Source organism: Salmo salar, chromosome ssa09, assembly GCF_905237065.1.
Source record: "Salmo salar chromosome ssa09, Ssal_v3.1, whole genome shotgun sequence".
NCBI lineage: Eukaryota > Metazoa > Chordata > Actinopteri > Salmoniformes > Salmonidae > Salmo > Salmo salar.
In genome coordinates, this window is record NC_059450.1 from 125,508,797 (window position 1) to 125,524,452 (window position 15,656).

At 45.2% G+C, this 15,656-nt stretch overlaps 1 protein-coding gene across 1 annotated transcript in view; it reads right to left on the minus strand.

Annotated features, from left to right (window-relative positions):
* The window catches only part of LOC106612779 (intraflagellar transport protein 80 homolog), a gene marked incomplete at its 5' end in the record, with an annotated part of 65,209 nt that extends 50,868 nt beyond the window's left edge, over positions 1-14,341 (minus strand). Inside the window, 5 exon segments of the mRNA XM_014214253.2 lie at positions 530-643; positions 4,213-4,277; positions 4,409-4,438; positions 4,441-4,515; positions 14,056-14,341. Of these exon segments, the coding sequence (XP_014069728.2) occupies positions 530-643; positions 4,213-4,277; positions 4,409-4,438; positions 4,441-4,515; positions 14,056-14,341 (570 nt within the window).
* Positions 14,342-15,656: the final 1,315 nt, after the last annotated feature.

The window sequence follows — 15,656 nt, forward strand, 5'->3', positions numbered from 1 at the left end:
GAAAGGTCAGTCACACACGTCAATACTCATGAGATGTATCGACCAACAGATAACCAGAGGCACGTGCCATAAAAGGAGGACAAGAGGAGTCAACTCAGCCATTATCTCCTTTCTCCTCCTGCCATGTGAAGGTTATCACTACAACCCCTGATCTCCACCCCCCGCCTCCCCAAACCCCTCTCCCTCCCACGGGTCTGTCTTTCCCAGAGGGAGCAGGGGGATGAGGTGAGGGGGTTATAGGAGTTGGGGGATGGGGGGGATTGCAAGGGTCACAGAGTTGTGCAGGGGGCTTCTCCATACACAGCCAGCTGCTGCTCTGCTCAGGGGGAGGGGGGGTGAAGGGGTGGTGAGGTGAGAGGGGTGAAGGGGGGGGAACACTAAACCCTCTGGTGTTTACTCAGGGTCCCAGGTACAATTCAGTGCCAAAAAGAACAATAAACAAATGTACATGAACAAGGAAAATACTCACTGTAGTGCGAGGTCTTCAATCCCCCCCCCCCACACACACACACACACACACACACAGTACCTGTAGGACCTTGGCGCTGGGTTGCAGGGGCCTGATTATCAGCAGTCTGCCTAACGTGTACAGGATCCTATCAGAGTCCGGGCTCCAGGCCACCGAGTATACAGGAGACCCTGAGAGAGAGACGCACACACACACACACACACACACACACACACACACACACACACACACACACACACACACACACACACACACACACACACACAGCAGGAGAGGTGAGGAATCACACTGCTGAACAATGTTCGTGTGATTAAACAATAACTTTTATAATAGTATTTTCATAACACATCCATAAAAAATTACGAGAATTATGAAAACTGAAACTTGTTTAAGGCCATTTCACAGTTGCATCTCCTCCTCAAACAGCAAAACATATAATAAAGTAATTCTGTCAGTAGAAGATCCACTAGTTAGTTGACTCTGGTTTCATCAGAGCATTGATTAGCTATCACACAGTTTACCTCCAGGCAGTCCTTATCAAATAGGGAGAAGAGCTTGGTATGCCTTACAAACACAGAGACACTGCAGTAGCTGGAGGAGATTGCATTTGTAATTTCTACACCACAGCAGTGTCATATTTACTCTGAGGGTTCACTTCGTACAGCCTGTAGGAATGGGATTTAGCATGCAAAGCTTGCTTCAATCCTGCAGACCTGGCTGTGTGTCACAGCAAGACAGCTGAGCGTTAAGAGAAACCTGCCTAAACTCTGTGTGTGTGTGTGTGTGTGTGTGTGTGTGTGTGTGTGTGTGTGTGTGTGTGTGTGTGTGTGTGTGTGTGTGTGTGTGTGTGTGTGTGTGTGTGTGTGTGTGTGTGTGAGAGAGAGGCAGGCAGGCAGGCAGGCTGACATTTAACCCTGCTCCAGGTGCTTGCGGTTTCTCACAAATGCCAAGAGGTCACATGATTGCGGGCTGACAATGAGAGACGGCTGAGACGAGTTCTCTCTGCCCCCCCTCCTCCCCCTATCCACCCCCTCCTCTCCTCCCTCTCTCTCCCCCTCTCCCACACAAAGGGGACACGGTTACATCATCGCACTCAAGACTCACAACAATGGCCCCCAGCTGTACCTGTGACTCCTGCAGTGTGTGTGTGTGTGTGTGTGTGTGTGTGTGTGTGTGTGTGTGTCTGTGTGTATGTATGTGTGTGTGCACGTGTGTGTCTGCATAAGGGGGAGCAGCACCTGCACAGATGCATCTGCAGTGTGGATGAGGTGTCTACACCTGTTAGGAGACACCACCAGTTCCTCCATGCGCTCTACAAATCTGTACGTGCAACAGCGGCTGTGTTGTGCAGCTCACTTCCTCTCAAGCCTGTCCAGTCAATGCCATGGTTCACAATCCCAACAGCACAGACTGACACATTAAACAGAGGACTGAGGGAGAAACAGAGCCCGTTCATTTAGCACAATGCATCCACATCAACGCCGAAATGTTGAGAACACTGAAGATATTTCAAATGGCACAATGAATCAATTAATAAGAGACCCATCTGTACTGAGTGAGTACTGGATAGAGAGATTTATCATTAAGAGTCTTTTTTATAGATTTGAATAAAACTCCACTCCAATAAACCTTTAAAACTTTATGGTGCTTTTAATAAAAAAATGGAACTGGAGGATTGGCTGCATTTTCAACTGTATCCAGCAGCATTACACCCTAATAGTCCAACACACACACACACACACACACACACACACACACACACACACACACACACACACACACACACACACACACACACACACACACACACACACACACACACACACACACACACACACACACACACACACACACACACACACACACACACCTCTCTCTCTGCCAGATTGTCATCTTAAATCATCTGGCTGGACTAAATCACTGTTAACACAAAGGCCATCTTTCAGATCATCGCACCGGCATAGTTTACAGCAGTTTCAAACACACTCAGACACGCACTGTACGCACACACACACAAATCCCGACTGTGGAAGTAAATGTGAAAGTCAAAAAATTGTAAGAACATGAGGCATAACCTGTAGTGCTTCAAACTGTATTAGTCTATCTATATGTACGGTGACGACATTATCTAGGTTACTATATAACCTCTGTTCTCAGAGCTGTCTAATGGCAGCGCATCATGCTCCACTTAGCGTCAACCAAAAGCTCAGTTTAAGCAGAGAAACTTTCGTGTCATGGCACAGAGGGAAGGGCTCCCTGAATATACATCAATAGTATTGTACCCCTCTGTGACAAGCCTTTTCCCTTTTCATCAGATCCCTTTCTCTCTCTCTCTCTCTCTCTTTCATCCAGTGAGGTGCCCTCAAAAGCAGAAGAGGCCTTAATGAACACTGCGGTCTGTGTGTGAGAATATAATTGGAGGCTGTGTGTTGCCTTATGTTTACAAAATGTCCACCAGTGCAGTCTCTCTCTCTGTAACTCACGTGGCTGTGTTCATGGGTTTGACCTCATTACAACTGTCCCAGGCCCGGCCCAAGCCACAGCAGCAGCAGGTCCTCTGACTGGGCACACCAGAGTGTGAGAGAACTACCGACGGCTTGAGAAAGCACCAGGGTGACACACTCAGCCCCTATGATTAATACTGTGCATCCTCATTCACACATGGATAGTGAAATAACATCCTAGTTCCAAATTGAGGTTTCAAAATGAGTTCAGTGATTCATTCAATAAGTACAGTGATTAATTCAGTGAAAGCCAATATCAATATACATGTTGTGTGTAAAAGCACATTCAGTACTTGGACTGGTTCTGTTAGAGAGTAACAGAACCACCTGTAGGTGACTTTACAGACAGGGACATGGCTGAGTACAGCAATGGTACAGTACAAGACCTGACATGTTAGTGCTAACCACACAGCACCAGCAGGGGTCCACATGCTTCCCATCCAAAACAGTTTGTGCATATATTATGATGACATTTTGGGACATTTAAGTTCGATTTGGTCTTCAGCACAGGTTTTTTCGACTGTTCGTGCACAAAACATTTTTTCATTGAGCCAAGCCGAAGTCGGTAGACGAAGTCTATGCCCCGTTGATTGGTCAACAGTAGGGATTCTTCAATTAAGTATTTGTTGTCATTCGTTTTTCATGCACATTTTTTCACTTGAGAAATACTGCACCAAACATCTTAGTTAGATGTAAAATTGCGCGACTAAAATGTCCTTGGAATATACGTAAAAATAATTACAGATTTCTTGAGTTATCGTGGGATTAATTCTGACTATTTTGAGGAAGCGTATACTGGCTATGGCATATGAAGAAGGACAAACAGAACTATTGCTGCAAAGGTCTTTTGAGGGAGTATGCGAGCACACTTGTTCAGTTCGGCTAGGCGCCAGCCGAACCGAAGCATGCTGACAACACCGGGCTGGAAGATTAGCATACACACACACACATGTTCACATACACCTCTTCACACAGAGAGAGTGCAATGCTGGCTCTACACTGTGGAGCAACTGCACCACAAAAACTACAGGGCCCCATTCTGACAAAACAGGAAATTGTTAAAAGGGACAATATTGGTGGCTGCATTTGTTTCAAAACAAAGTGTGGCTATGCACTACGAGTCTGCTGCACTCCAAATTTGTTTTGAAATACAGTCATTTCTGAGCTTGAAAGGATAGTTTGGATGTTTGAAAGGATGTTTGAAAGGATAGTTTTAAACTTTTTTTCCTAGTAATCTTACCTGGCCAAGGTGGACCTCAGCATGCCACTCTTAGACCAGAACTTGACGTGCCAGTCCTCCCCAGCTGAGGAAGCAACATCAACAATCTAAGTTACAACCTACGGCAATTATAACAAACTTGTTACTGAACAGCGTATTACATTTTAGTGTTCTTGTTGTGTGTGTTGTGTGCTTATTACCCTGTGTATCCCTCACCTGTGATGAGAGCGGTCCCGTCGTTGTTCTCCCGGCTAATACAGCTCCTTTGTGGGCCTCTGCACTCTTCTCAATACGGCCCGTCTTAGAGGCCAGGCGGAACTTACCTACAGACGGACAACAGAACCAACAGTTAGAAGACAGGTACAGTCCATTAGATATGAAGGAAATATACTGTCTAAACTGTCTCTCCATTTCTAAATCTCACTTGAGAGGCAACAAACAGTCAAAAGTCACGATAAAAAGCATATGGCATGATGTGAGGAGAGTTAATAAATACAAAAGACCAAGAACATAGGCACTCGGCCTCACACATATACAAACTGAGATAAACATACAGAATTGTAACCCATGGAGTCAGGTTCCAATACATACTGCCTTTTGCTCCACTGTCCTGGTAGGTAGCAACCTCCCGAAGACACGTTTCTTACACAAAACGGAAGAATGAAAGCAAAGTCTCTCTGCTGCTTAAATTAAACAGTTTCCTATCTGCTAGAGACGGGGAGCGATCAGGCATGGAGACAGTTATCAAAGACACTAGCCTACCATATACTTTGTGGCGGTGTGTATTAAAAAATACAGAGTGTTCTATGTAATTTCTGGTTGCCTAAAACTGCAAATCAGCATGATGCTGCTCTCTCCCGTTTCTATATTTGGATGTCCTAACAAATGTGAATGTCGCCGACCCAGAAAAACAGGTAGTGTGTATACGATCATGCTGTATTAAAAGGACGCTTAGAATTAAAATAGCCTTTTAAAAATGTCAATTCTATTAAAGACCCGACTGTTAAACACCACATTCAAACTGCTCCCAGCATTTGCTCTGTCTGTCAGTGCTATGAACCAAACCCATTTTTGACATATCGACTCAGACAGAGGCCCACGCACCAAATGAGGTTGGAGAAAGCCACAAAAGTTACTATAGATTTTCCCCACCCACCAAAGCTATACATCTGTGGTTTCTATTTAACCATTTCATAGCCATGTGAAGTTTCACTGACATTAAAAACAGAAAACAGAAAAATATGCCGTTACAAGCTGCTGTGGACTATTTTGCCAATCCACCCCAACATTTTGAGGTTGCTGTGCATTAGGATATAGGACTAGTACACTAAAAACATATACACTGCCTCTCCATAGAGGAGACCAATGACTTGCTCTAAAAAGTAGTCGATTGTGACAATATTACCTATATGATGACTATAATCATTCTGTACCAGAAAGACAGATGCAAACATTTTCATGACTACATGGTCTGCCAGGGAAAATTGTTGCTTCAGTTTGTGGGTGTGTTTATGCAACCCTACACTGCCATTAACATTGTGACCACACGTCGCCTGCCATCGCCGCACATCTCCACTCTGTGTGTTTAGAGCTGATATAGACAGAGCCCTCTGCTATGAATCAGGTTTGAGGACTTAGCGAGGTAACATTTGTCATCTCTGAGTTTAACTTGGGATAACCGGTACCACGAAAGTGGCTCACCATTTAGCCAGGTACATTTCTATGACAATGAATCGTTCAGAACTAACCTGATCCGGGCAGGCTAACTCAGGGCTAACTCCATTTATCCTGAATTAAGTGTCTGAGCCATGAGTTGAGGACCAATGAAATCAGATACCATCCCTCTCGCAAAGATTGTGTCATCATCCTCTTCATCTGAGGAAGACGGCAGATCAAATATTTTATTCAAATGTTTTTTTTGCGTGTAAAAAAAACAGTAATGCTAAAATATATATCGCATTACACATTTAATAAACAGCATTTGCTTTTCAAACTGTACGTTTTTCACGTGATTGAAAGAAGGCAAACCGACAGCCGCAACCAACCATAGGCATACAGTATAATCCATAGATGGCAGTTCCCATTCAAGTCAAGACAGGCAGCCATTGTTAGTGTACCCATGAGTTTAACAGTCAAATTGCCTGGGTTAGAGACTCCAAAACCCTTCTATGGATTATAAATACAGTGCCTTCAGAAAGTATTCAGACCCCTTTACTTTTTCCACATTTTGTTACGTTACAGCCTTATTCTAAAATGGATTAAATAAAACTATTTCCTCATCAATCTATACACAATACCCAATAATGACAAAGTGAAAACACGTTTTTAGAAATGTTTGCAATTTTTTTTTAAACAAAAAAAAAGAAATATCTTATATACATAAGTATTCAGACCCTTTGCTATGAGATTTGAAATTGAGCTCAGGTACATCCTGTTTCCAATGATCATCCTTGAGATGTTTCTACAAATTGATTTAGTCCACCTGTGGTAAATTCAATTGATTGGATATGATTTGGAAAGGCACACATCTGTCTATATAAGGTCCCACAGTTGACAGTGCATGTCAGAGCAAAAACCGAGCAAAGAGGTCGAAGGAATTGTCCGTAGAGCTCCGAGACAGGATTGTGTCGAGGCACAGATCTGGGGACTCTTCCTAGAGCTGGCCACCACGCCAAACTGAGCAATCGGGGGAAAAGGGACTTGTCAGTAAGGTGACCAAGAAGCCGATGGTCACTCTGACAGAGCTCTAGAGTTCCTCTGTGGAGATGGGAGAACCTTCCAGAAGGTCAACCATCTCTGCAGCACTCCACCAATCAGTCCTTTATGGTAGAGTGGCCAGATGGAAGCCACTCCTCAGTAAAAAGCACATGACAGCCCACCTGGAGTTTGCCCAAAGGCACCTAAAGGACTCTCAGGCCATGATAAACAAGATTATCTGGTCTAGTTCAATCTTGGTTTCATTATTTGGCCTGAATGCCAAGCGTCACGTCTGGAGGAAATCTGATACTATCCCTATGGTGAAGCGTGGTGGCAGCATCATGCTTTGGGGATGTTTTTCAGCGGCAGGGACTGGTAGACTAGTCGGGATCGAGGGAAAGATGAACGGAGCAAAGTACAGAGAGATCCTTGATGAAAACCTGCTCCAGAGTGCTCAGAACCTCAGACTGGGACGAAGGTTCCAAGACAATGCAGGAGTGGCTTCAGTACAAGTCTCTGAATGTCCTTGAGTGGCCCAGCCAGAGCCTGGACTTGAACCCGATCGAACATCTCTGGAGAGACCTGAAAATAGCTGTGCAGCAACGCTCCCCATCCAACCTGACAGAGCTTAAGAGGATCTGCAGAGAAGAATGGGAGAAACTCCCCAAATACAGGTGTGCCAAGCTTATAGCATCATATCCAATAAGACTCAAGGCTGTAATCGCTGCCAAAGGTGCTTCAACAAAGTACTGAGTAAAGGGTCTGAATACTTATGTACAGTTGTGGCCAAAAGTTTTGAGATTGACACAAATATTAATTTTCACAAAGCAGTGTCTTTAGATATTTTTCTCAGATGTTACTATGGAATACTGAAGTATAATTACAAGCATTTCATAAGTGTCAAAGGCTTTTATTGACAATTACATGAAGTTGATGCAAAGAGTCAATATTTGCAGTGTTGACCCTTCTTTTTCAAGACCGCTGCAATCCGCCCTGGCATGCTGCCAATTAACTTCTGGGCCACATCCTGACTGATGGCAGCCCATTCTTGCATAATCAATGTTGGAGTTTGTCAGAATTTGTCGGTTTTTGTTTGTCCACCCGCCTCTTGAGGATTGACCACAAGTTCTCAATGGGATTAAGGTCTGGGGAGTTTCCTGTCCATGGACCCAAAATATCGATGTTTTGTTCCCCGAGCCACTTAGTTATCACTTTTGCCTTATGGCAAGGTGCTCCATCATGCTGGAAAAGGCATTGTTCATCACCAAACTGTTCCTGGATGGTTTGGAAAAGTTGCTCTCGGAGGATGTGTTGGTACCATTCTTTATTCATGGCTGTGTTCTTAGGCAAAATTGTGAGTGGGCCCACACCCTTGGCTGAGAAGCAACCCCACACATGAATGGTCTCAGGATGCTTTACTGTTGGCATGACACAGGACTGATGGTAGCGCCAGACAAGCTTTTTTCCGGGTGCCCCAAACAATCGGAAAGGGGATTCATCAGAGAAAATGACTTTACACCAGTCCTCAGCAGTCCAATCCCTGTACCTTTTGCAGAATATCAGTCTGTCCCTGATGTTTTTCCTGAAGAGAAGTGGCTTCTTTGCTGCCCTTCTTGACACCAGGCCATCCTCCTCTTCGCCTCACTGTGCGTGCAGATGCACTCACACCTGCCTGCTGCCATTCCTGAGCAAGCTCTGTATTGGTGGTGCCCCGATCCCGCAGCTGAATCAACTTTAGGAGACGATCCTGGCACTTGCTGGACTTTCTTGGGCGCCTTAAAGCCTTCTTCACAACAATTGAACCGCTCTCCCTGAAGTTCTTGATGATCCGATAAATGGTTGATTTAGGTGCAATCTTACTGGCAGCAATATCCTTGCCTGTGAAGCTCTTTTTGTGCAAAGCAATGATGACGGCACATGTTTCCTTGCAGGTAACCATGGTTGACAGAGGAAGAACAATGATTCCAAGCACCACCATCCTTTTGAAGCTTCCAGTCTGTTATTCGAACTCAATCAGCATGACAGAGTGATCTCCAGCCTTGTCCTCGTCAACACTCACACCTGTGTTAACGAGAAAATCACTGACATGATGTCAGCTGGTCCTTTTGTGGCAGGGCTGAAATGCAATGGAAATGTTTTTGGGGGGATCCAGTTCATTTGCATGGCAAAGAGGGACTTTGCAATTAATTACAATTCATCTGATCACTCTTCATAACATTCTGGAGTATATGCAAATTGCCATCATACAAACTGAGGCAGCAGACCTTGTGAAAATTAATATTTGTGTCATTCTCAAAATTTTTGGCCACGACTGTAAATATAATATTTCAGTTTTAAATGTAAAATATTAGCAAACATTTCTAAAAAACAGTTTTTGCTTTGTCATTATGGGGTATTGTGTGTAGATTGCGGGAAAAAAAACGATTTAATCTATTTCAGAATAAGACTGTAACCTAACAAAATGTGGAAAGTCAAGGGGTCTGAATACTTTCCGAAGGCACTGTATATGGCCACAACACAACAAGCTGTTCCACAGATAGAAGGATGGATAGGATTCAGAAAAAGGTGCTTGTGCATTGATAAGCACACCAAAGCCGGCATTAACGACAAGTAATAAAATAAAGATGTCACTAGGAAAAAGCTACAGTGGGGGGAAAAAGTATTTGATCCCCTGCTGATTTTGTACTCTTGGCCACTTACAAAGAAATGATCAGTCTATAATTTTAATGGTAGGTTTATTTGAACAGTGAGAGACAGAATAACAACAAGAAAAAAATCCAGAAAAACGCATGACAAAAATGTTATAAAATGATTTGCATTTTAATGAGGGAAATAGGTATTTGACCCCTCTGCAAAACATGACTTAGTGCTTGGTGGCAAAACACTTGTTGGCAATCACAGAGGTCAGACGTTTCTTGTAGTTGGCCACCAGGTTTGCACACATCTCAGGAGGGATTTTGTCCCACTCCTCTTTGCAGATCTTCTCCAAGTCATTAAGGTTTCGAGGCTGACGTTTGGCAACTCGAACCTTCAGCTCCCTCCACAGATTTTCTATGGGATTAAAGTCTGGAGACTGGCTAGGCCACTCCAGGACCTTAATGTGCTTCTTTTTGAGCCACTCCTTTGTTGCCTTGGCCGTGTGTTTTGGGCCATTGTCATGCTGGAATACCCATCCACGACCCATTTTCAATGCCCTAGCTGAGGGAAGGATGTTCTCACCCAAGATTTGACGGTACATGGCCCCGTCCATCGTCCCTTTGATGCGGTGAAGTTGTCCTGTCCCCTTAGCAGAAAAACACCCCCAAAGCATAATGTTTCCACCTCCATGTTTGACGGTGGAGAGGTGTTCTTGGGGTCATAGGCAGCATTCCTCTTCCTCCAAACACGGCGAGTTGAGTTGATGCCAAAGAGCTCTATTTTGGTCTCATCTGACCACAACACTTTCACCAGTTGTCCTCTGAATCATTCAGATGTTCATTGGCAAACTTCAGACGGGCATGTATATGTATTCTTGAGCAGAGGGACCTTGCGGGCACTGCAGGATTTCAGTCCTTCACGGCGTAGTGTTACCAATTGTTTTCTTGGTGACTATGGTCCCAGCTGCCTTGAGATCATTGACAAGATCCTCCCGTGTAGTTCTGGGCTGATTCCACACCGTTCTCATGATCATTGCAACCCCACAAGGTGAGATCTTGCATGGAGCCCCAGGCCGAGGGATATTGACAGTTCTTTTGTGTTTCTTCCATTTGCGAATAATCGCACCAAATGTTGTCATCTTCTCACCAGGCTGCTTGGCGATGGTCTTGTAGCCCATTCCAGCCTTGTGTAGGTCTACATTATCTCATTGCAACTCCCCTCCAAATCTCCGACCACTACCTTGTATCCTTTTCCCTCTCGCTCTCATCCAACACTTCTCACTCTGCCCCTACTCGGATGGTATTGCGCCGTCCCAACCTTCGCTCTCTCTCTCCCGCTACTCTCTCCTCTTCCATCCTATCATCTCTTCCCTCTGTTCAAACCTTCTCCAACCTATCTCCTGATTCTGCCTCCTCAACCCTCCTCTCCTCCCTTTCTGCATCCTTTGATTTTCTCTGTCCCCTATCCTCCAGGCCGGCTCGGTCCTCCCCTCCTGCTCCATGGCTCGACGACTCACTGCGAGCTCACAGAACAGGGCTCCGGGCAGCCGAGCGGAAATGGAGGAAAACTCGCCTCCCGGCATCCTTTCACTCCCTCCTCTCTACATTCTCCTCTTCTGTCTCTGCTGCTAAAGCCACTTTCTACCACTCTAAATTCCAAGCATCTGCCTCTAACCCTAGGAAGCTCTTTGCTATCTTCTCCTCCCTCCTGAATCCTCCTCCCCCCCTCCCTCTCTTCGTCAACCATTTTGAAAAGAAGGTTGACGATATCCGATCCTCGTTTGCTAAGTCAAACGACACCGCTGGTCTTGTTCACACTGCCCTACCCTGTGCTTTGACCTCTTTCTCCCCTCTCTCTCCAGATGAAATCTCGCGTCTTGTGACGGCCGGCCGCCCAACAACCTGCCCACTTGACCCTATCCCCTCCTCTCTTCTCCAGACCATTTCCGGAGACCTTCTCCCCTACCTCACCTCGCTCATCAACTCATCCTTGACCGCTGGCTACGTCCCTTCCGTCTTCAAGAGAGCGAGAGTTGCACCCCTTCTGAAAAAACCTACACTCAATCCCTCCCATGTCAACAACTACAGACCAGTATCCCTTCTTTCTTTTCTCTCCAAAACTCTTGAACGTGCCGTCCTTGGCCAGCTCTCCTGCTATCTCTCTCAGAATGACCTTCTTGATCCTAATCAGTCAGGTTTCAAGACTGGGCATTCAACTGAGACTGCTCTTCTCTGTGTCACGGAGGCTCTCCGCACTGCTAAAGCTAACTCTCTCTCCTCTGCTCTCATCCTTCTAGACCTATCTGCTGCCTTTGACACTGTGAACCATCAGATCCTCCTCTCCACCCTCTCCGAGTTGGGCATCTCCGGCGCGGCCCACGCTTGGATTGCGTCCTACCTGACAGGTCGCTCCTACCAGGTGGCGTGGCGAGAATCTGTCTCCGCACCACGCGCTCTCACCACTGGTGTCCCCCAGGGCTCTGTTCTAGGCCCTCTCCTATTCTCGCTATACACCAAGTCACTTGGCTCTGTCATATCCTCACATGGTCTCTCCTATCATTGCTATGCAGACGACACACAATTAATCTTCTCCTTTCCCCCCTTCTGATAACCAGGCGGCGAATCGCATCTCTGCATGTCTGGCAGACATATCAGTGTGGATGACGGATCACCACCTCAAGCTGAACCTCGGCAAGACGGAGCTGCTCTTCCTCCCGGGGAAGGACTGCCCGTTCCATGATCTCGCCATCACGGTTGACAACTCCCTTGTGTCCTCCTCCCAGAGTGCTAAGAACCTTGGCGTGATCCTGGACAACACCCTGTCGTTCTCCACTAACATCAAGGCGGTGACCCGATCCTGTAGGTTCATGCTCTACAACATTCGCAGAGTACGACCCTGCCTCACACAGGAAGCGGCGCAGGTCCTAATCCAGGCACTTGTCATCTCCCGTCTGGATTACTGCAACTCGCTGTTGGCTGGGCTCCCTGCCTGTGCCATTAAACCCCTACAACTCATCCAAAACGCCGCAGCCCGTCTGGTGTTCAACCTTCCCAAGTTCTCTCACATCACCCCGCTCCTCCGCTCTCTCCACTGGCTTCCAGTTGAAGCTCGCATCCGCTACAAGACCATGGTGCTTGCCTACGGAGCTGTGAGGGGAACGGCACCTCCATACCTTCAGGCTCTGATCAGGCCCTACACCCAAACAAGGGCACTGCGTTCATCCACCTCTGGCCTGCTGGCCCCCTACCTCTGAGGAAGCACGGTTCCCGCTCAGCCCAGTCCAAACTGTTCGCTGCTCTGGCACCCCAATGGTGGAACAAGCTCCCTCACGACGCCAGGACAGCGGAGTCAATCACCACCTTCCGGAGACACCTGAAACCCCACCTCTTTAAGGAATACCTGGGATAGGATAAAGTAATCCTTCTACCCCCCCCCCTTAAAAGATTTAGATGCACTATTGTAAAGTGGTTGTTCCACTGGATATCATAAGGTGAATGCACCAATTTGTAAGTCGCTCTGGATAAGAGCGTCTGCTAAATGACTTAAATGTTAAATGTAAATGTACAATCTTGTCCCTGACATCCTTGGAGAGCTCTTTGGTCTTTTCCATGGTGGAGAGTTTGGAATCTGATTGATTGATTGCTTCTGTGGACAGGTGTCTTTTTTACAGGTAACAAGCTGCAGTTAGGAGCACTCCCTTTAAGAGTGTGCTCCTAATCTCAGCTCGTTACCTGTATAAAAGACACCTGCGAGCCAGAAATCTTTCTGATTTAGAGGGGGTCAAATACTTATTTCCCTCATTAAAATGCAAATCAATTTATAACATTTTTGACATTCGTTTTTCTGGATATTTCTGTTGTTATTCTGTCTCTCACTGTTCAAATAAACCTACCATTAAAATTATAGACTGATCCTTTCTTTATCAGTGGGCAAACGTACAAAATCAGCAGGGGATCAAATACTTTCCCCCCCCCACTGTATTTCACACCATAGCCTGCTGAATTTGCAAGATATATTTTCTTTCATTTTGATTTTGGCACAAATTTAAATGTGTCACTGACTCGCCCATGGATTGATGTTTCAGCATTGTGTCAAAGAGCTCGACGTTCGAGTAACCACGTTCAAGTCAGCGGCAGGCGGACGAGCAATATCCACCGTCGTAGTACGGCTGAAGCCTGTCCTGGAATGTGCAGCTAACTGAAGATGGCTAGCTTTATAAAAGCCTGAGTAGATCTAACTTGCTTCGTAGTATACCACTTAACACCTGGACACACAAAGAGCTTGTGAGCTTGTCAACCAGAGACATTTCACACAAACCATGCAGTTATGTACCTTTGAACTCATATCCTCTTTCACCTACCTAATTCAATATCAATCTGTCTTGTTGAATAATGTGAGAAGGTATCATTGTTTTAAAATTCAACATTTATTTTCTATGTTAACGGTGCCATAAACATGTTTCAGATAGCACTTTAAGGTTATCAAAGTCTCTTACGAGAAAATCATTATTGGACCCTTCTGTGACTTGCCGTCAGTACTGGTGAGCACAAAGATCTCGGCCTGGATGTGCTTCTTGCCTCCCACCGTCTTGGGGACCCAGTGCAGGTCAATGGGGAAGAGGTCCTCCAGCACCTTCACCACCAGGCTGATCTCACTGGTCAGCAGGTTCTATCTTTGGATCTGGTGATCCTCACTGCAGGAGTACAATTTGTCTGCAGTGGTCGAGCCCACACAGCTCACATGCTCTTTGTGTGTCCAGGTGATAAGGAGGACAATGGTAAGGTGGAAATAGATCAGTGGTTGCTGCAAAATATCTCATTTTAATTACTTGAACCAGGTGTATTCGAGTTAAACTGGTACAACCGTTTTCACACCCTGTAGACTAACTCTTCGGGTCCAGGGTTGGTGGCCGCAGTAGACAAACACAGTGGTTGCTTTCAGCCGAATTAATAAACACAGATCCTGTATTCACCTTTCTTTGTATTGAGGTAGGTGAGATCGACACACTGATGTGATCACAAATAGCACATAGAAAATCTTTTCACCTCCATATAGGTTGCAAAAAGCATGCCTTTATAGTAAAAAGATTCCAGTCAGACTTGGGTTCAAACACTATTTGAAATCTATTCTTTATCTGTGCTTGATTGAGCTTAGTGGGCTTAATGAACCATTAGAATAGTCCCAAAACTGCCCATCTGGCACTCCGGGCAGGGTAGAGCAAACACTAAAAATATTTGAAAGTTTTCAAATAGTATTTGAACCCAGGTCTGGTGGTGCAAGGTGTACTTAATATCATATGTCTCAGGCAGCCCCAGCTTTGGTCCATGGTGTTAGAGCAACGGGTATTAACCACCTGGACCAGAGCTAAGGAGGCCTAGTATGTTATTAGAGGCACAACTTCATAATAGATTTTTAATTCATGATTGCTGACTGTGCATATTTTTTTTTACAGAAAAGACCAACAATCAAGTCAAAGCACTGTTGTAGTATCTTTCTATCATTCACACACTTGAAAAGGATATGTTCTGGTTCCTTGAGTAATGATGTCTTTAATCTCTAATGTGAAAGAAGTATTCCGAAAATAGGTACTTGAAAACCCTTCTGTTTACAGTGGGTGCCATCGATCATTCAAATTGGACATAATAGTGACTGTAGCTACAAAACAGACTATTAGCTTATTATACAATTAGCAAAGAGAGTAGCAAAATAGCTAGCTATTCATAGCTAACGATACTCGGTTTGCAAGTATCACTTGCTGATCTTGGTCTGGTCAAAAATAAAACTCCGTTGTCTAGCTAGCTAAGTTAAGCCTGCATATAGCTAGCAATAACATTAGTGTATAGCAAATAATAAGTAGCGGATAGTTCCTGACTAACCGTAGCTGCTACGCTAGCTACAGTACCTATCTAGTCAAACAAGCGTTAGTCGTTGCTACGGGACATGCATTGAAGCTAACGCGTGGTGAGTTTTCTTCACTGTTGTCACACTTGCTAGCAGACAACTAAGCATGTCCAGTTGCCATAGTAGCTCCACCGTTAATAGTTCATGCATATAAGGTGATATATATTCCTCAACAATTATACTTATCGACAAAACCAGACAAATAGACTGATCGCTATACAAGCTAGCT